The sequence below is a fragment of the Dipteris shenzhenensis genome, chromosome 12, assembly GCF_047967505.1.
Source record: "Dipteris shenzhenensis isolate YYH24624 ecotype China chromosome 12, Dip_SZ_1.0, whole genome shotgun sequence".
Classification (NCBI taxonomy): Eukaryota; Viridiplantae; Streptophyta; class Polypodiopsida; order Gleicheniales; family Dipteridaceae; genus Dipteris; species Dipteris shenzhenensis.
The window spans coordinates 2054421-2077105 of record NC_141607.1 but is presented as its reverse complement, the minus strand read 5'-3'; the positions used below and the strand labels follow the sequence as shown (position 1 = coordinate 2077105).

Below are 22685 nucleotides of genomic sequence, written 5' to 3'. Positions count from 1 at the left end.
TCTACAATCCTGTCACACGCAAGATTATTGTCAGTAGAGAAGTTATATTTTCAGAAAATTCAGCTCACACTCAAGCTGAATTTAATTTGCCTACTTCTTCCGATGATGTCTTTGAGGGATTACTACCCATTGCCTTGGGTTTCCCTGCTGATATATCTAATGCAAATCAAAATTTTCAGATACCTCCACACGCTCCAATTCAGCCACAGGATGTCTTACCACCTCCACAAGCAGTGGAAGAGGTTGTTCAGCAAGAAATTGTAAATATACATGCAGCAAAAACAGTCCCAAATTGGCTCTTACAAACTGATGCTCCATTACCTGGCAGAACTCGGAGTGCAGTAAGGCATGGGGGGGGAGCTCTTTCAATTGAATCAGCTTATGCAGGTACTCTTCTTGATGAGGAGGAGCCTGAGACATTTGAAGAGGCACAGGATAATGTGCATTGGATGAATGCCATGCACGATGAATTGCAGTGCATTCAGAAAAATCAGACATGGGAGGTTGTCAATTTGCCACCAGGTAAACATGCCATAGGTACACGGTGGGTTTTCAAAGTCAAAAGAAAGCCAGATGGGTCCATTGATCGGTACAAGGCAAGGCTGGTTGCAAAAGGATATGCTCAGAAAAAGGGCATAGACTATGAGGAGACTTTTGCTCCTACATCCAGAATGACAACCATCCGGTCAGTTATAGCCATGGCTGCAAACTTTGAATGTCAAACAACCTCCGGGCTTTGAAATTTCAGGAAATGCACTTCAGGTATGCAAGCTGAATAAAGCTTTGTATGGGCTGAGAGCACCCTCAGAAACAAGAAGGAGGGGGGGAATCATTCTTTATGTAGATGACTTACTGCTCACAGGGTCAAATGAAGATAATATTGTAGATTTTAAAGCTGAATTGCGGACCACTTTTGACATGTCAGATTTGGGGCTGCTACACTTTTATTTGGGGATCCAGTTCACTCAAGAGAAAAGTGGCATCGTTATGTCTCAATCCAAGTATGTGCAGAAACTCTTGGACAGATTCAATGTGCAGGATTGTAAGCCCATAGCTACTCCCATGGAGCCGGGGCTGAAGCTTACAATGCATGATGCAGGTTAATCAATTGATGTCACACTCTACAGTCATGCTATTGGATGCCTCATTTATCTCTGCAATACACGACCTGATAGTTTGCAGTTTCTCAGGTGAGCAGATATATGCACAGCCCAAAGACTATGCATTGGCAGGCTGTAAAATGCATCTTCTGTTATTTGCAAGGTACCAAGTCTTTTGGCTTGATGTTTCCCAGGGGGGGTGACTTGCAGATGCATGCCTACAGTGACTCAGATTGGGCTGGAGACTATGACACTAGGCAGTCCACAAGTGGCAATTGTTTCTTTTTTGGCAAAGCTTGTATTTCTTGGTTAAGCAAGAAACAATCTACAGTGGCTACCTCTTCATGTGAAGCTGAGTACACGGCAGCTTTCACAGTGACATTTGAATGTGTTTGGCTGCGTCGTTTATTTGCTGATCTTCATCTTTCATTGGAGGGTCCTTCTCCAATTCTCACTGATAGTCAGAGTGCTATTGCAGTGGCAAAGAATCCTGTGTTTCATGCTCGCACGAAGCACATTGAGGTTCACTATCACTACGTCAGAGAGAAGTTGCATGCAAGAGAGATCAGTATGATCTATGTGTCAACACATGACAATGTTGCAGACATTTTCACCAAAGCACTTCCACGGGAAAAGTTTGAGGCATTTCGCAGTGCCCTGAACTTATCTCCTTTTGGTGATTGATCATTTCCTTGTACATGACATTGGCACTGCAGGGGGGTGTTAGAATTATTGTTATAATTTAGCAGTGACCAATGTAATGTAATAAGTAGGTTAGGGGCACTTTTCCATCATTTAGAGGTTTTTCCCCCTAACCACAGTTAGTTCACTAACTACGGTTAGTGAAGGATAAGGTTTTGTCACTTAGACAAAACCTATCCCTCTCTTCAGTTGTACTACACTCTTATATTGCAACTATTGCTTTCAGCTCACACTCTCCTACATTCTTGCTCTCCTGCTCTCACTCTACTCTCTCTCTGCCTCTACAACTCACAAATACTGCCACTAGGTATGTGTAGGACTGCACTATCTCCACTCGCTCCCCTCGGTAAGTGAAACTATGTCAACGTTGATGTTGATGAAGCACTGCTTGGGATGTGTTGAAGATCATAACCTTGGTTTTCCCAAGATTGACTGTTAGGTCCCTCTCTCGCAATCCCTCGACTGAGGACGAAATGAGGACTATGTCATCTGCGTATAGTAGTATCTGTACCATCAGATAAGCCAATAGGGAGCCCTCTCCTCCTAGGTGATCAACAAAGGATGTGGTCTCATCAATGTATAGCCTGAAGAGAGTCGGTGAGAGGGGGCAACCCTGCTTCACCCCTGTGGTGCTCTCAACCCTAGGAGCGCGAACTCGCCCTTTGACGGACTCATATAGACTCATCACTCCCCAGATCATGACCTCTGGAAGATGCAATTCTTGTAGTCGCCTGATCAGGCGAGAGCGAGAGACTGTGTCGAAAGCCTTCTGAAAGACCACGAAGTAAGTGTAGACCTTCTGGCACCTCGACTTCGCTTCCTCGATGATTTCTCTCAAGGTAAAAATATGATCCACTGTGTGCTGTCTCCGAAAGCCTGCTTGTCCAAGGGCCCGCTGTCCATGATCCTCTGTATGGCTACTGATCACCCTCTCCAATACCGATCCAAAAATCTTGGCCAAAGTGTGGCCAATCATGAGAGTGCAGTAATTCCCAGCATCCATTGGGTCCCCTACCTTATGTATCGGTACAATGGTGGTGGTGCTCCAAGTAGATGGGAATCCATGGCATACGGCATGGTTGAACATCTGTGCTAGGACCTCTTGCCCATGTGCAAAGTGCTCAGTGCGTAGTCCCTCATGATCCGGTAATCTCCGGTTGTGGAGTCGGAGCGCCTTGCGTATGTTCTGTGTAGTGAACAGATGACATGTGGTGGGCCTGGGTATGTCTGACATATCTGGGAGTGCCTCGCTTTGGACATCATAAAGAGAGCATGCAGATGTGTGTTAGACGCCCGGGTCTGTGATAGGAATAGGCACCTTTCCTTCTGTGAGAAGTCCCCAGCCGATAGTGGGATCACCTCCTCGAAAGGATATGATCACCTCATCCATCCTGCGCGTGAGAAAAGCTCGCTTCTTCTGTTGCGTCATACGATGTGGGACCCGTTGTGCCTCGAGTGGTGTCAAGTGTCCCAAAGCTCGCTCACGTATGAGGTGAGCTCTCGTCTCTTTGCACTCATCAAACCAAGAGTTCTGGGGCATCTTCCCATATGGGACCTTCGACGACCAAGTCGTTGGGAACGATCTGATCGCTGCAGCCTGTACCATAGTAACTCTCAACAACTGGCATGGTGACCGAGACGCTGAAGGCCAAGTATGTATGGTCAACACCAAGAGGAGGGGCTGACACAAAGAGATCGAGTATTCGTGAAATAAAAGCTATCACGTAGTCCACTTTGCTCGACCCTCCGCCATGTGGGAAACATGTGAGGCCTCCAATGAGGGCCACCTCTCGAGGCCATTATATATAATCAGATCATGGACAGCTCCCATCTCAAGCAAATGACGCCCATACCCTATCACATGTGATGTATCTGCTGAGTGCCTCACTATGCCAAACTCTGCTCGGTCCAACTCTGGTACAATAAGGAGTCAGATGCAAAATCTAGTAGACCCACTTGCTTGTCACTTGTGGGTGCATTGAAGTCCCCGAGGAGGAGGATGTCTCCCTGCTGGGAGAATTCCTTGATGTCATTGAAGATCGTCTCATACGGGCTATGACCCTATGTGGTAACCTCGTACGCTAAGGATGAGGTATCTGGGGGAAAGTAGCACACTGTAATGAAAAGAGGCCGTGTCTCAAAATGGAGCCATATCCACATGTGTCGTGCATGCTCCTCTCTCTGTACTACAGATATGAGCAGTCTCAGGTGTAGTTTGAGAGGGCTGCCACTCCGCCAGAACCTCTAGTTCCGCTGTCCCCTCTCATTTATTTCATGTGTTTCATGCGAAAATCTGCTACTCTCCTAACTGTTTCGTCGATTCACGGGTGCAGGCACATTTAATAACCTCCCAGCCAACCTCGGTGGTAGCAAGCTGTCAGAAATTCAAATCAGATTACGTGAAAGCTCTCTTTTTGCTTGCTTATGCCCAACGAGCCCCAAAACTCCCTAGATGGATCTAGTATGCCACATGTATGCAAATTAGGGTCCTTCCTTAATGCATCATTTACCCCTCTCTTGGGATATCTATGAAACCATTTGCCCCTAGGCACATTTTGTGCATTTAGGTCCCTTAGGCTTAGATCCACCTAGTCTAGTGCCATGTCACCCTCACCAAGGACCTTGACCTTTATTCCTTTTTGATCATTTACATGAAGCCAAAACTAATATAGTACAAACATTGATCCTTTACAGGAAAATGTTGACTGACACTTTCGAGGTCATGTTACCTCGACTTGAGCGTAACATTTCTTCCCTCTTTAGGCATCAACGTCCTCGATGATAAAGTCTGGGAACACTCTCCGTAACTGGTATACGGATTCCCAGGTAGCTTCTGATAGAGGTAGACCATGCCATGCAACCAACACCATGGGTATCTTCCGATTACGCACTTGCATTGTTCCTCGGTCTAGGATTCCTGTTTGTTTCTGTCTTGCATTATCCTCTATCTCCTGAAACAAAACAACACCCTCGATTAGTGAGTCACCTGTATGCAAAAATTTCTTTAAACGAGAAACATGAAACACTGGGTGCACCTTACAACCCTGTGGCAATTCTAATTTATAGGCTACCTTGCCTATTCTTTTTAGAATTAACCATGGCCCACAATATCAAGGTGATAACTTAGCACACTCTCCTGCAGTCAAAGACTTAGAGTGCGGAGGAACTCTGAGAAAAACTTTTTCTCCTTCCTTAAATTCTCTAGCGGATCGGTTTTCATCCGCGTACGCCTTAGCTTTATCCATAGCTTGGCGGATGTTAGCTCTCGCAAGTGCTAGCATCTCCCGCATCTGAACCACAAAGTTCGCAGCACTAGGCATTTTCTGAGGTATTCCAACTATAGTTGGATTCGCTGGCCTATAACCATAGTTCAGCTCAAACGGACTGAACCCTGTAGAGGAATGTTTTCTATCATTGTAGGCAGATTCTAACAATGGCAACCACTTGTCCCATGCATGTTGCCTCAATGACACATATGCTCTAAGCATATCCTCTAAAATTTGGTTGATTCTTTCCGTCTCACCATCCGTTTCTGGATGATCCCCACTACTCATTCCCAACTCAGTCCTTAGTGTCTCAAACACCGCAGTCCAAAAATGACCGGTAGATTTGACATTCTTGTCTGACACTATGGATTTGGGTAATCCATGCAAACAAAATATATGTCTAATAAATAAATCCGCCACTTGCGGGGCACTAACACACTCTCTAGTTGGAATGAAGTGAGCCATCTTGGTAAGACGATCAACCACCACAAGGATAGAATCATATCCACCTTGTGTCGTAGGCAGACCTACAATAAAGTTCATGGAAATGCTCTCCCACTTACCTAGTGGTATTTCCAAAGGTTGTAAAAGTCCAGGTGGCTTCACCCACTCTGCCTTACTTACCTGACACGAAAAACAACGTGTCACATATTCATGAATATGCTTTTTCATCTTTGGCAAAAAAAAAACTCGCTTCACGAGATCATATGTCTTCTCGACTCCTGGATGTCACGCACATGGGCTATCATGGCATTGTTGAATGACTCTCTGCCTGAGATCATTCTGATTAGATACTACTACCTTGCCATTTCTTTTCACCATACCATCCCTTATGGCATATCTTACATAAGTTTGGCCTTTTCTAGATGCCAGGTCATCCTTTTACCCGGGTTTGAACACATGAGCCTTAGGCCAAAGGCTCTGAACGAACTTGTCCACCTTTTGAGTTTCTCTAATCTCGGTCATTAGAACACTCTCTAATACCGTGAAACTCATATTATGCATAATGCGTGACAACACATCAGCAACTTTATTATCCTTTCCTCTTCGGTACCGAATCGTCAAGTTAATCTCCTACATGAGTTCTGCCCACCTAGCTTGGCAGCCTCTCAAGTCGGGTTGTTTACAAAAATGTTTTAGAGTATCATGATCAACATCAACATAAAACTCTGACCCATACAAATAATGTCTCCATGTTTTCAGAGCATGGACAACAGCATACAACTCTAATTCATGAGTTGGCCAATTTCGTTAAGAGGGAGAAAGCTTCTTGCTTTCAAAAGCTACTGGCCTTCCCTCTTGGAAGAGAACTGCTCCGACCGCAATGCCACTTGCATCGGTTTCAAGGAAAAACGGTTTCTGGAGATCAACTATTTTTAACACCGATCCTGAGACCACAGCATGTTTTATGGTGTTAAAACTTTCCTGTTGATTCTGTCCCCATATAACACGTACTTTATCTGAGGTCACATCGGTCAATGGCGATACTATATCGGAATATCCTTTGATATGCCTTCGATAAATTGGAAAAATCCCAAGAATGATCGCAAAGCGGTCAAACTCTGAGGGATTGGCCAAGTCAATATCGCAACCACTTTCTTTGGATCCATTTCTACCACCTCAAGAGTAATTATGAATCCTAAATATTCAAGTCTTACCATACACAGTATAGTTTTCTTTTTATTTATATAAAGACTCGCTTTCCTCAAAGTACTGAACACTATTCTTAAGTGTTCATAATGCTCAGTAATTCTCTTACTGAATACCAGAATATCGTCAATAAAATGTACTACAAACTTTCCGATATACGGACGTAGTAAATCGTTCATAAGCATGACGAATGTAGCTGGAGCATTGGTAAGTCCAAAGGGCATTACCAAAAACTCATAATGTCCAAACCTGCTTCTAAAAGCGGTTTTATGCACATCCTCAGCTCTAATACGGATCTGATGGTAGCCACACTTAAGATCTATCTTACTGAAAATTACGGCCCCATGTAATGCATCTAGCAAATCATCAATCCAAGCCATCGGATACTTGTGGTTAATAGTGATATTATTCAATGCTCTGTAATCTATACAGAGGCGAAAAGTATCATCTTTCTTCTTCTTTATTATCACTAGCGAAGCAAAATGTAAGAAACTTGGTTGAATCTGCCCCAGCTTGAGGTATTCTTCCAGTTGTCTTCGCACCTCCTCTTCTTCAATAAAACTCAACCTATGGGGAGGTCTATTTACAGGTTCTACCCCCGGGATTAGTTCAATCTTATGCTGAACATTCTGCTCCGGAGGTAACCCATAAGGTAGCTCATCCCTTAAACAATCTGAAAACTCCTCTGTTATTTGATCAGCCAGCTTGGCCATCTCTCCATTTTGAGCAACATCAGTGCTAGTCGAAGAATCATCAATCGGCTCTACCGATGCTGTACAAAGAAACAAAAACTCTTCTTGAGCTTTTCGAATTTCCATCACGGAAACCAACAGTCCTTTGAGGTATATCCTTTTCACCTCGTAAGACATACAGCACATCATTCATCTCGAATTGATAAATGTGCTTTTTTCAATCTATGGCTGGATTCTTCCTAGAATGCCAAGCCTTACCCAGGGCTATGTCTGCATGGGTAAGCTTAGTCATTTCAAAGCTTTTCAGCATAGTCCTGAATTCGAAGCTCCAACTGGATAACCCTTTGGTCCCATACTTCAGTTGAACTTCCGTCTGCCATCCTAACTGTATATGCATAGTCAAATGGGCTAGTCTTTAGTTTCAGCCTCTTTACAAGCTTGGAGTTAATTACATTGTGCGTTGACGCTGAGTCAAACAACACAATGACCTCATGATTAGCTACTTGCCCTTTCATCTTAATTAACTCCATATCATTAAAGGCTGTATACCCCGTTGCTGCGGGCTTTGATAGGATATTATCAGGTGCACTAGTTACTAACTTAGCAACAGACATACATAACAAAAAAGATACTGACCTTTGAGAAGATCCCGCTAGCTGAATCTGCATTTGTTCTGCTCTAGGACTTCCCTCCATTTCCACGTCGCATTCTGAGAGACCACCATCTCAGCCATCCGACGATCTTTGTTTCGTGGACAATCTTTCTACTGATGAGGCTGGAGGCATCCAAAACACAAGCCTTCTCTCCTCGCTTTTTCCCTTTGCTCTGGGTTCAAAGAAGACTTTGACCAAGCCCGGGCTACCATTGGTGTTACTTTTCTTTTCATTCCAATGGTGGTACTTGGTTTAGGAGTCTCAACTGGCTTCCCCTGCTTGGCTTGACCACTAGGCTGTGAGGCACTCCCTTTGCTAATCCACTTCTTCTTAAACCCAGTTTTCTTCGGGTACCCATACTGAGTCCCAACCTGCACAAACCCACTTGGTCTGTTCCCTTTTGCATCCTCATAGTTCAGGGCTATGGCAATTGCTTCATCTAGCGTGTTCACATACTTAGCCCGAACTTCCACTTTTATCCGATCATTCAATCCAAAGATAAAATCTTTTACTTGGATTGACTGAGGTAGGGGTTCATCAACCTTCATTACACTTTCTCTACTTATCAGTGTATTCCGCCACTGATAAATTTCTTTGACGAAGGTTTCGATACTGATCCCAAGCTCGGAATGCTTCGTCAGGAGGTAGGAAGTGTTTTCTAAATTCCTTTTTAAACCCCTCCCAAGTAGTGGATGCTACTCCATCTTTCTGTTGTTTTATCCACCACCTATCCGCTGCCTCATTAAACATATGGGTGGCCTCGCGGATTTTCTTCATATCATTCCTGATTTCACAAATGGCGAAGGCCTCGTCCGATTTGTGTAACCAGGTGTCAATGATATCGAAACTACGGTCAGACATCCGACCAGAATACTTTTCTGGCCTATAATTGGCAATATTAGGCACCTTAGCCCTCCTAGGCTCGACCGTACGAACACTGGACTCCGGTTCCATCGGAGATTTACCTTTGTCCTCACGAGATGGTCTGGCAGACATACTATGCACCATTTTCCTGAGCTCAGACTGCCCTACATTTGTTTGTAACTGCTGCACTAAAATCTATTGCAAGGCATCCTCTAACATTGCAATTCTGCCAGACAGTGTATGACCTACTGGGCGCGACACCTGCGGGGTCGACCGGACTCCCGACTCTGCGGGATCCATCCGGGAAGCTTCTTCTTCTACTTCCATTTAGGTCAATGGGTGTGTGTGTGTGTGTTTTTTTTTTTTTAATAAATAAAAATAAAACACCGCTTGAAACTGTATTTACAAATCGAAAGTCCAACTTCCAACTTTACAGCTAATAAAGCATATATCACACTGTAACCAAACCCACTTTTCCCTGTACTAGGGAAAAATCCTGCAATCCAATTTGACTTAAACACGGAGGCAAATAAACAAGCAAATACTCCAACAAAGCTTAGAAGGCATAGAAAGCTCCTTGGTTATAATTCTTGCTGCATGAAGAGATCAACTAGTCCCTGTAGTCCACTCCAAGTCTACATTTATGACCTGCCTCGTGACCACAAACATATTGTAGTATCAACCCCTTCACACGAGCTTACGATCAAACGCAACCAACGAAAGCCTAGCTCAGTGTGGTCAATCCGATGACGAAGAAGACTGATTTACGTAACTATTGTAACTCATGGACTTCGCACAGCAATTGACCCACGATTCGAATGCCCCCCCACAGCCTTCAGTACTAACCAAATTATTAACCTGCGACTGTCCTCATCCTCTGCACAGAGTTTTGCTTCAGCATACAGAGCACGGAGCTTGATCCAAAGCTTCTCTGCATACTTCTCAGCTGTTTCTGGAGCAGTCTACGACAACTTTAGGTGAATTTTGTTGATCTTCGATATGACAGCGTCCTGAGTTCTCCGCAAGCGTTCCAATTCCCTGAAATGCAACCAAGCTTGCCGTATATCTGACGTAGCAATCCCTTCGATCTTTCTGCTTCCACTCCGCGTAGCAATTCACCGTCACGACGAAGGCACAAGACCTGGGCTTAACTACTCTCCAAAATTGCTCCGCATTAAACTAAAAGCAATACCAGCGTGGTCTTTGTCTGGTTAGCTGTTCACCATAACGTGCATAACTCTGCTGGCTACCTCACCTTCAACTCGTCAACAGCTTTACGTGAACTCGATCATCCTGCGACAGCTAGTTCCGTGACCAGTGCTGCGATGACGTCCGTGAACAATTAATGCCGTAAATCACAACAGCTAGTTCCGTGACCACACAGTAACTTTGGTCGTGCGCTGCTCATCAGCGCCACCCCTCATCACGTAACGTGGATATTAAAAGCCAGAGTTCCAACTCTTGCGACAGCGTCTGGTTTCAACGACCATACGGTCATAGCTCTTCCAGCCAGTTCCGCCCCACTTCTCGTGATCAACCTGAACGCTCTGATACCAAATTTCATGCGAAAATCTGCTATTCTCCTAACTGTTTCGTCGATTCACGCGTGCAGGCACATTTAATAACCTCCCAACCAACCTCGGTGGTAGCAAGCTGTCAGAAATTCAAATCAGATTACGTGAAAGCTCTCTTTTTGCTTGCTTATGCCCAACGAGCCCCAAAACTCCCTAGATGGATCTAGTATGCCACATGTATGCAAATTAGGGTCCTTCCTTAATGCATCATTCGGTGGGTGTGTGAGGCCTTAGCCCCCAGAGCTATCCCGTGATAGCACCAGCAGCCCAAGCTGCTCCTGCGGGAATGCCGCAGCAGATTCATGGCCTTTGGAGGGCTCAACGATTCATGGCCTTTGGAGGCCAGTGGAGATAGATTGGGGGGGAATCCTGGGGCTAGTTCGTGGCATGTTTTGCAGGTGCCTGTGCGCCAGGAAGGGAGACAGGGGCTAGGACACCCAGGGCGGGCCTATGACAGCCCGCGACAGGCTGTGCTTGGTAGTGCAGAGGCGCAAGGGCTTGGAGCCCCTTCGCGGCAGTATGGTGCAGCAGCAGCAGCCCTGTGGGCTCCAGGATGGTGATCAATGGAGGCGTGGCTCCAGTAGCAACAACAACAGCTATGGCAGGTGGGGCAGCAGCAACAATGGCGGGTGGGGTAGCCATAGCAATGGCGATGGCGATGATGTGTGATGCTGACGGACGATCACTGACAGAGCCCAATGATGATGAGGTTGCAAGGGTGGACGGGCGTGGACAGAGGTCAGAGCCCAGCGACGGAGCTCAACGACGGGCCGACAGGACGATGGGGCGTACGTAGTAGAGCGACGGAGAGGGCAAGGGGAGATGACAGGGGCCAAAGAGCGTGGATGGAGAGAGCAGACAATCAACAATGGGGCTAACGGAGCCTTGCGACGGAGGGCGGAGTGCACAGACGATCAGCGACAGAGGGCAGAGAGAGATCAGCGTAACGGAGAGAGGCTGAGGCGTGACGACGAGACTTGAGGGTGATGGATAGAGAGGGGGGGGCTGAGGGCGGCGGATGGAGAGGGGGGGGCTGAGGGTGACGAAGAGATATTACCAATACTGTTACGAAGGGGGAAGGGGCAGATTTAGAAAAGTGGGTAAATGAGACAGAGTCATAGAAAAAAAAGGGACTAGAGACAGAAAGAAAGAAAGAAAGATGTATTCATGTGGGCAGGAGTCCAAAATGACCAATGAGACTAAACGAAATACATATTATTGAAGTTTGTATTGTGACCAAGCGGTCCGCTGTTGAATGCTAGGGCCTAAAACCCGCTTGAGATAATGCTCTTTTGCTTTGCTTTTCTGCTCATTTTCTTATTTTCTACTCATCTTTTTCAATTGCTTCCTGCAGTATTTTCTTCTCCTTTCTAAATCGGTACAATTCTATTGAGTTTATAGGCATGGTTAGCATCTCTTTTGTTTTGTCTCCTCCCCATTTCAGCATCTCTGCTGCTAGTTTGCTAGTTTCTTCAGCCCCTTCTCCACATCTTTTTCTTGTGATAATACCATATGTGGCCTTGCTCTTCAAATGCCATTTTTTCCACCTATGATTCGTTTCTGTGTAGCTTTTGGAAGAAGTTTCTGGGATTTCCTTGCTCCTTTTACTGTTCACCAAGTCATCTAGGGTGGTGATGATGTTCAAGTCCTTAGTTATCTTGATGTCTTGCACCTGCTCGGTGTCTCGTTGCAATTTCTATTTTCTCAGGTTAAACTTTGCATAGCTTGCATCCACTTTGCTTTCAATTGTGCCAAACAATGTAGATGGCCAAGTTGGTGCCTGAATGGTAGATGGAATTGTGCTGGAAAACAAAAAAAAATCGGTCCTCATCACCCGCTACAAAACAAAACGAGCATCCAGTAGAGGAATCCAGCAAACAAGGATCCTGATTGAGTATCCAGATCATTGACATGACATTTTGAACTAAAATGGAATCCAAGAACCGAGGATTTGGATTGCTAACCAGAGACTGGTGTCCCGATCAGCAGACAGTGGCTTCAGCGAAGGGCAGTGTCACTGAGAGATAAAGCCCACGATGGAGCATTGCTGGTGACCGACCTGAGTAGTCCTGTGTGGCTGCCTCGTAGTAGCTCACCATCGGACAAGTACCCTGTCACCCCAGTCAGCTGTATCCTCTACTGCGAACATCCAAGCCTCATGTGTGGGTTAATGCATTGGCAGGTCTGCATGTCACCCTTTTTGGCTCTTGTCTGCGTTGTCTCCTTAGGGACTGCCAGTCCATGGCACCTAACTGAAAAAAGTCAGAGATCACCCTCTGGCTAGACTCCAACTAGGCCTCATGAGCTCGTCTTTGTACCTTGAGCGTTACCCTCGAATCTCATAGTACACATGACAGATGAAAGCAAAGTGCTCCAGCTCAACCTCCTGCATGTTGCAAAGAGTGCGAATGCAGCCCTCCAGAGGGATGCCTTCAGCCTGTCCAGTCTCAATGCGTAGCCTGTGAGAAGAAGTACGAAACTGCCTAGTCAGGATCCTCAAAGCGTGGGGGAGGTCGATCCGAATGTAGCCAGGCAGGTCGATGAAACCTTTCTATGAGATCTCTGGACACTGTTCTCTGTAAAATCTGAGCTTCACTGGAAGCTTTTAGGTGCTAACCAAGTCTTGTACATATGATGTTGTACGAGATCCTTCCGAATGAACAAGTTCGCCTCATGATAAGTGAGCAAAACAGATGGGGCCTCGAGACTATACTGACAAGTTGACAATCTATCCATGTGAAGTCCAAGACTCACAAACCATTGGCATGTCTGAGCATACCAACATTTCGGATCTCCCTATGTTGTGGATGCAGATAGGGCTAGCTATGGAAATTTGTGTGGCCCTAAGGTCATGGAGCCAAAATCTTTGATTCAATGGATGTATGTGAAGCTAGAGGGGAGTGATGCCAAACTCAGCCAAAAGGATCTGGTGTGGGATTGAAGGTTTATTGTGAATCCTATGTGTGATTAGTAAAACCTAGAGCCACTCTACTCGAGCACAATCCATCTCTCATAGGTCAGGGCCTAAGCACGGACTGCCATACGTGACAGCTGGGTGGACCACAAAGTCAAAGAGAAGAGACTTGCTCCTAGGATTTTGGAAATGTGAGTGAAGCACTAACGCTCGAGCCTAGCAAGTGAGGCATACTGAAAGTGTGCCTGGAAGCACTGTCTCTCCAATCGGGCCAAAGCACCTTGCCCCGTGTGAGTCGTGCTTAAATTAGAAAGGGCTAAGAAAAGATAATTGCAAATGAGAAATTTATGGACTACTAAGCTCTAGCAAAGTAGCTTCTTCCCATATCCTTGAGGCTTTGCTCCAAATCAATAGTTGGCAAATCTCACACGAAAATGGTTCAACCTTTATAATTACTGTGGTAGCGTAAAAACGTGATTTTCTGGTTGCAAAACCACTTCTTAAATTTGCAAGAAGGCATCAACCTCTATAACCTGTGCAAAGTTTGGCCAAACAACCTCGAGGATGTCCAAAGTAATAATCTCTTCTGCTTTGCAATCGATAATTTGGAGCGGTCCCTCCTGTGTAAGCTGTCATAGCATTTTCAAGTGCTTGTTTCCCCCAAATGTCCTCTACACATGCTCATGTAGGCATTGTGCAAATTCAATATCTGTCCCTGTTTGTTTGCTGAACTGTAAATGCAGAAATAGAGAACAATCCTCACATATTTTTAACTGTCCTGGGTGGTCTTCAAGCAAGCTGGTGGTTCTTCCCTGCCCTTCTTTGTTTTTTTCAGTATCCCATTGTGTGGATTTGCTGTTGAAATCTCTGCTTCTGCACTTTTCTTGGCTCAACACTTGACTTTCTTGATTTTGGTTTTTGCAAGTCTCAAGTTGGGCTCAAGGTGCAAGGAACTAAGGGGTTGCTTGTCTTTGTCGTACCCACAACAGCTCAGCTAGGCTATGCGTAGAGGGATGCTCCCAATAGCATATAGAGCCGGTCCCTTGGCAGTCGGGAGGCTACAGCAGCCCCGAGAGCATTCTGAGAGCATTCTGAGCAGGTCCCATGACAGTCAAAGGGCTGGAACAGCCCCCTGGAGCCCCCTGAAGAAGATCCCACAGTAGGCCACATGCGCAATAGGCTGGAGCAGCTTTGGGGGCCTTGTGGAGGTCCCACGACAGGCTTGTAGCCCTGTAGGTGTCCCACAATCAGCTTGTCGGCCCTATGGAGGTCCCGCAGCAGGCATGGCCCTTTGTGAAGGCCCCGCTATGGATGGAGCTGCGAGCAGCCTATGGAGGTCCTGCAATGGGCTAGGGAGCCCTGGAACAGCACGAGACAGGCTATGGAGGGAGCTAGGATAGGAGCAGAATCAAGGAGGGAGCTAGGCGGGCTAGTGGAGGGAGCTAGGCAGGCTGAAGGCTGAGGGAGCTAGGCCAGCTAGGCGGGCTGAGGGGAACAGCATGGCGGAGAGGAGGAGCATGGTGGTGGAGAGGAGCAGGGCTAGGCGGAGAGCTGCATGGCGGAGTGGAGCAGGGTGGCGGAGAGGAGCAGGGTGGCAAAGAGAGAGTTGTATTAACATCCCCAGAAGGCCTTGCGGGCCTATGAGACAAGTACAATCAAGAAAGTAACTCAAACAAGCCATTATGGGCTGAAGCTCTCTGATGAGACAGAAAGATGTCTCGTATCTACATCTGTCAAGCCATCTCTCATTGTTGGTGGGGGCGTGATCTCTATATCCAATGGGCCATATCAAGAGTGACACCTCGGCTCGGACAGTCTCCTCTAAGTAGACTCCTCTCCTCTAAGTAGACTCCTCTAAGTAAACTCCTCTAAGTAGAGCAACAATGGCTGACAGTCTCCTCTAAGTAGACTCCTCTAAGTAGAGCAACAATGGCTGCTGGACCTCTATTGTGCGTGCTATGGTCAGCCTCTACATTGTGCATGGTGATTGCACCACTCTGCGCCGTCTCTTCCCACTGATCCATGCTGCCCTCATGTTGGCTATCTCCTCCTCCTCTGCCCCACTGTATCCTGAGGCTCACTGTGCTAGATCTGTCTCCTGTGGCACTGTCACCTCCTGCTGTTTGATCTACTGCAATAAGGTCTCCCTGTAAATTTTATTGCCCTTGAGAGACTGAAATATGGTCTATGGGACCAGCTTAAGACACACAATCATGGGAAGAAACTGCTGGTATGTGCGCTCATGTCATGTGATCGCATGTTATGAGATTTGGGCAGGCTTCTACTACAGAGGCCATCTTGGGTCTCTACAACTCGTGCAATGTAAGAACCAGGCTGTAAGTGCAGCATGCCTGCAAGGTTCTTGAAATCTATCGCTTGGCAATGACTCTCTATGAGCTGCTGAAGAGCAGGGGAAAACATGAGCGAAAATCCCTCAGATTCAACAACCCTCATGTCACGTAGAGTGCTAGTTATGCTCAGCTGATTCCATTATATGCCAGTCCCCCTGGCGATTGATGTGAGCTGGTGTGAATTGTGATACGGTGGATCTTGCTCATTGCTAGGAAAACTGTCTCCCACTTCTCAAACAAAAGCTATACTTTGAGCTCATATGGGCTACAATTGATTTTAGCATGCTGTTGCCAACAGGCTACAACATGAGCAACAAGAAAATTGTTGCATATGTGGGTTGTCAGCTGAAAGTCAATGATCGTACCATATTGTATTAACCCAAAGAGAATGCCACAATCCTCTAGCCGTGGAGTATCCTCAAAAAAGCTTGAATGAGTCTACCATTGTCTCGTTGCCTTCACCGAACAATTTTCTAGGGAATGGTCATGTGGAACAAACCCTTAGAGCGTACGTGCGACCTTAAAGACAACACTCACCATCCTTGATTGCCAGAAAACAGCACTTATGCACCAGAGATCTGCCCATCCCCTTTAAGATGTTCCATGTGTAGTGCCTCTGTAAAGAGTAAGCTAGAGGAAAATTTTCTAGGGATCGGTCACAAGGAAGATGGAAATACGATATGAGAGGACAACATAACCTAGGTGCAACCCTAAACAAAAAACTTACCACCCTCGATCGCACTTGTGCACCAGATATCTGCGCATCCTCTTTAACGCGTTGCCATTTGCAATGCCTCTGTAGAGTAAGCTAGAGGCAAATAATATTCTCACCCAGACAAAAAATGGCCATCCAGTCATACCTGGGATAGACCTTAGTCAATGAAGTAAGCATAGGAACTAGATGGGCAATGACATATCTCACACGGATGGATGCCCTTTTAAATTCTTTACTTTATAAGAGGGAAAAAATCGCTGAGCTACTTTAAGCCAAATAATAACACAAACTAAAAGGAAAATATGTTTGACAAGCAAGGAAAGCATTACATACCTGTGACCGCATAAAGAGCACAAAGTCTGTGAAAGTCCAGTGACCGATCCTGCAACCCAATGACAACAAAAAGTTGTAAATTATACAACTCCCAAAAATTAAGGTGCTTTTCATTAGGGCATTCACCAGAAAGGAATGAAAACTTGCCATTATTTCCCTCAATTAAGTCCAGAGGAGCAACACATAAAACGAGTTTCGTAAAAGAAACTGAATTCCTAATAAATACGTGTTCCATTAGGCCTGTAGTTGCTAGATAATGACTAAAGTATTATTTCCTGGACCCATAACCATTTAATCATATCATGCATAGATGTAGCCCTTAAATTAACATCAACTACTCCTAAAGGTAAGAAGTATTTTGAGGCTTATCTCACATATATAGATATCCAGCCATCCAAGACAGGGATATGCAGGTACATTAAAAACAGCTGCATGTTGAACCCCAAATTGGGACAGTTATTATCTTTCTCTAAACATGAGATTCCACGTGTTATAATTGGAGCTTCTGTATGGGATTATCGCACAAGGATAGGTCACTTTAGGAGCACCACACAAAGCAGCTGCACATCCTAGAGTGAAAACTATTTGAAGTTGACATAGCATTTAAGGCTGTGATCTCATCCCAAAGATGTTTAAGACCTTCTCAGCAGACACATAATTAATGATCAAATAGTGCAGCAGCAGTTTTGAATTGGTTTTAATGGTTGTGGAATTCATAGAAAAACTTTGTTTGTTTGAGAAGATTTACCTATACTTCCTCTGGTTACTGTCCATTGTTCCTCATCTTACATTGTTGCTCCGATGGTCGTCCCCCCTCCTTCCTTACCCTAGTCAGACTTCCAGTCCCCTTATTTTTGCTTCAGGCCTCTAGTCCCCTTATTTTTGCTAGCTACCCTCTCTTCGAATTTCAACATAATTCTGCTTCTCCCTCTTCGATGGAGGTGGTCATCTTGAATATGGAGCCTGAATTTCACACTATCAGAAGCAGGAAATAAACTTTAAGAATGCCCTTACAAAAGTTATTTTTCAATAGGGCCTTGTTGGATTTGCAAGTCTCCCTTTTGTTGGCACTGGCTCTTCTATTTGTCTCGGAAACTCACTTATGATCCATATTCCCAAAATTTTTCCCTTTGAAAAAGAACACCCCCCCTTAGAGAAAGACTGAGATTCTTCTAGTTGGGCAAAAGAGAGACTTCAACACACGCACACGCACATGAAGTGCAAAATGGTTCTTGCCATAAAAGATAAAGAGCTGTGCTTCTTGTATGAACTGCGACCACATACAGGGAGAGAAACTACATCCTTACAGGACTCTATTCACTTTCATGTGTTATTATATACCTTTGTAAGACTAGAATATATCCAATCATACAAATCCAGATTTCTGTTGTTCTGAAGTCTTGAGAAATTTTAACTGTTGGGGCTTCTGCACCCGTGTAAGATATTTCGATATAGATGAACAACTGATCACCACTGGAATTTGCATGTCTGCTAAGGTAATAGAAAAATATACCTTTGTAAGACTAGAATATATCCAATCGTACAAATTCAGATTTTTGTTGTTCTAAGTCTTGAGAAATTTTAGCTGTTATTCGTTTGAACAAGATCCATTGAGCATCACATGATGATGTAATTCCTAGGGACCATTTGATGAGATTCACATCAGTGCTTGTGTCGCTCTTTCACATCAGTGCTTGATGAGATTCACATTAGTGCTGCTTATGTCTCTCTTTCATGCTCTTAGGACATTCATGGGATAGCTTAGACTTTATCATGCCAACTGCAAATGAAGTCTCCTGCTATAGGCATCTTGAGGAGTATGGGATCCGTTGGTTTTGTACATGGGATCTGTTGGTATATTCATGTGTTATTCATTTGGACGAGGTCCATTGAGCATCACATGATGCTGTATTCCTAGGGACCATTTGCTGAGATTCACATCAGTGCTCGTGTCTCTCTTTCATGCTCGTAGGACATCAGTGCTTGTTGAGATTCACACCAGTGTATGTGTCTCTCTCATGCTCTTAGGACATTCATGGTATAGCTTAAACTTTATCACATCAACTGCAAATGAAGTCTTCTGCTATAGGCATCTTGAGGAGTATGACATCCGTTGGCTTTGTACATGAGAAACAAAGGAAAGAGCAATGTATCCAGTGTACTACAGAATTAAAAGTGTAGCAATGTCTATAGAAGAAGATGATAATTTTGGGTCCCCCACACACAAATTTTGTAGATTGGTCAGCTCTTGATAGAGAAACAGCCTTTCAGCCCCCACCCTTGCTTGTTCTTCTAGTTGGGCACAAAACAGACACAGCAGCTTCTTGGTGCCCGTGTGGTATTTTTGGTTCTTGCGGACTAGTCCCATGACTGATAGGGATCTTTGCTTTTAAGGTAGAATCAACTTGCATACAAAGAGGGCAAAATAGATTCTTGCACAGGACTTCGTCAGCCTCAAATGTTGTTTGGACAAGGTCCTTTGAACATTACACACTGTCTAGTTCCTAGGACGGCCATTTCCTCAAGATTTTAATTTATTGATTCTCATCCTAAGTCTCATGCTCTTAGGACAATCTTGGGAAAGCTTAGAGCGTCATCACGTCAGCTACCCACATGTCCATCTCACACGCTGTACAGATAGCCATGGGCCAGCTCTGAGCATTGTCTTAGTTATTTCAGATTGAGACAAGAAGGCCACACTCCTATCGCCAAGACTTCCAACTATGCAATTTATGTAACATGCAAGCGGAAAAGTTAGAGCATGTGTCGTCGAGTTACCTCAATACTTCGAGATCCAAGGAAGATGTTATCTCCTGTTCAAGCAGCAATTTCTAGACATGAGTTGGGTCATTGATTACCTAGACCAGCACGATGCTGCTCTCTTCATGTTTCAGGTCATCTGAAATAGATGCACAGCCATGGGACCTGATCAAAGACCTAGACAACACATGACCACAGATTTCTTCTCCTCAAGAGAGGAGTCCACCCTGAGTGGTCAACATAGGGCATGGGAACACGATCCTACCCTCCAAAGATGCCAGATTAGCAACAGGTTCGCCATAGGATGTCTATCTGAATACCTTGGCTGTCAAACCATGTAGATATGCGTGCGTACCAAGCTGTGTGAACCCCACTCTCAGCTAGTCGTCTAGATGACTCCAACCTCTGCAGCCTCCAACTAGGCAAGGCCCATACTCTACAAAGATATGTCACTGTCTGAAAGATGGCATCAAGCTGTAGTGTCACAACGAGCTCTACCTATATGATATGATGTGGGACCGAGGGCTTACTCTGAATCATCCTGGACCCCTTAAGTCACCTGTAGCCTCTCAAATCTCTGCCATTCACTCACCGATAGGTTGATCCCCCAGAAGGGTGCTGCATACGCGGTTTTCGGGCTCACAAGTGTGTCAAAGAGCCATCCTTTTGTCCAGGGGTCTTGGAAGTGTGCTTGAAAGCGCTTTTGCTCTAGTCGAGCCAGGGCCTCCCTGCCCTCGTGTGAGGTGTGCTCTAGCTGCATGAGTCATTGTAGTGAAAACATGCCCCGCGAAGACTGCCCGTACATAGATGTATGAATGTACTACCTCAGCCCGCTCCCCTTTGTAAGTGAAACTGTGTCGATGAAGTGCTGCTCGCAAGGTGTTAAAGATCATAACCTTGGTCTTGCCAATGTTTATTGTCAGATCTAGCTCTCTCCATAACACCTCTAGGACCTCTAGGTGTCTCTATAGGCCTGTCGCTGAAGAGGAAATGAGGACTATGTCATCTGCATACAACAGTTTCTGAATCATCAGGTCAGCAAGCAAAGATCCCTCCCCTCCCAGGCAATCAATGAAGTCATTATCTCATCAATGTAGAGCCCAAGAGTGTCGGTGAGAGAGGGCATCCTTGCTTCACTCCGATTGTCCTCTCAACCCAATCTGACAAGCCTCTAGGGGCATGTACTCTCCTTCTGACTGACTCATATAGACTCATCACTGCCTAGATCATCTCCCCTGGTTTTTGCATCTCCTAAAGTCTCCTTATCATGCGGGTGGGACTTTGTCAGATGCCTTCCGAAAGTCTACAAAGCAAGCATAGACTTTCTGGAATCTTGATCTCTCGCCTCCTTGATAACGGCCTGTAGAGTGAATATATGGTCAGAGTGGAATGCTGCCTCCAAAAACTAGCCTCTCCTAAAGCTCATTGCCCGTGTGCCTCTGTGTAGGAGCTGACCTCTCTCTCTAGGTGTGCTCAAAATCTGAGAAATGGAATGAGTTGGGGGGTACATATGTAACTAAATGTGGGTTGGAGTAAACCATGTATTAATTGGGGATAGAGTGGTTAGATGGTCTAGGGGATTAAGGCATCGTGTAAATAAAATCGAAGAAAACGTCTACTAGAGGATAAGGTGACGGGGTGGAAGAGTTCTAGAGAAAGCCAAAAGAGTGTGAAAACCATGCTGGAGCGATGGTGGTGGATTTTTCATGGTGGAGAAACTTTTATGTGTCTCTCCCTCCACCCGTGCTTGCATCCTAGGCATGAAGCACGTGCAGCATTGATAAAATAAAATTCTGCTTTCACTATAAATACCCATGAGCAGCCACAAGTAGCCATCTATAAAGATTATCCACCCAATGGAATACCTCCGACACAAGAAGCTGCCTAGAGGCTAGCAGATGGATACCTCTATCCACGATACAATAGATGTTGCTTAGAGGATCGCTCAAATTTTTCAACTAGCTAGCCAATGTTGGAGACTTGGAGGCATGAATGCATCGCCCATATCTCAAGAGGACACATTGAGTTAGATGGCTGACAAAATGACCGCAAGTTAAGTTCAATGACCATCACTAGCTACAACTGAAAACCTAGATATGCCAAGAGATGCTACCTATAGTCTCCTCCTCAAGGAAACAAAAGGCTTCTCATCCGGGTGTCAAGGTCACCCAAGACATCTTGGGACTCATCAATTGGGACATTTTTTATCAACGAAAGCTAGGAGCTGCACATGACCTCAAACTAGAAGCTACATGACCATTCCCCTAGTCACTATCCCAGGCACGTTTGATAGTTGAGCGAAAATCGTTATGGCACGTATCTAGATCTATTTTGCCACATGGCAATCGCGAAACCAATTTTGAAAAATTTCTTCCAAGCCACTAATGAAATTGTTGCAGGTATAGTCTCATCTCATATGCTCAACGTAGAGGCCAATGCATACTCTCCATCGGCAACTATCCATAATACTACAAGATACAGCGTGACCCACAGCTCAACCACAAGAGAGCCCATAAGGTGGAAAGGATCTTGTAAGGGGCTTGTTCTTAAAAGCCAAGAGCTCTTAGGCAGGCATCCAATACAATAAGGCAAGCTACAAGTACTTGCCAAATGCAAGTAGTTCACTCAAATAGAGAGATCGCTTATACTGGGGAAAGGCTGAGCCGACCACAATAGGAATGTTGGTGTTGATTATGGTAAGAAGGAAACCACAAGGGCACGACAACAGTTACTAAGCAAGACTTTAATGGATGGGCCTTCTTAGGAATGGTTTACCATCAATCAATAAAGGATGGTCCTTGGGGTATCCCTACGTATAGGCATTAATTAAGGAGTGCAAGTGAAGATCCAAAGAGGGTAAAGGTTAGGTCCTCATTGGGACACATGGCATTCAAGTAGAGTCCAAATTGTAGATACGATGGTTCAGGGGAGAGTCCCATAAGGTTCCAAAGTGGGTCATCTACGAGGTAACCAAAGCTTTTATCGAGAACTAGACGACGGAGCCTATGGCTAGGAGAGTCCATGAATGTTTGTATTTAATAATCCTCGCCCATGTGACCAACAAAGTAGAGCGCAGCAACTCCTCTGATCCACTATGCCAAGAAGCACATC

At 45.2% G+C, this 22685-nt stretch overlaps 1 protein-coding gene across 5 annotated transcripts in view; it reads right to left on the bottom strand.

Moving 5' to 3' along the window:
- The window catches only part of LOC147895670 (alpha,alpha-trehalose-phosphate synthase [UDP-forming] 1-like), a 149546-nt gene that overhangs the window by 35136 nt on the left and 91725 nt on the right, over positions 1-22685 (bottom strand). For all 5 annotated transcript variants that reach the window (XM_087382169.1, XM_087382168.1, XM_087382173.1 and 2 more), the window contains one exon: positions 16815-16863. In XM_087382169.1, the coding sequence (XP_087238295.1) occupies positions 16815-16863 (49 nt within the window). The remainder of the gene's footprint in view (positions 1-16814; positions 16864-22685) is intronic.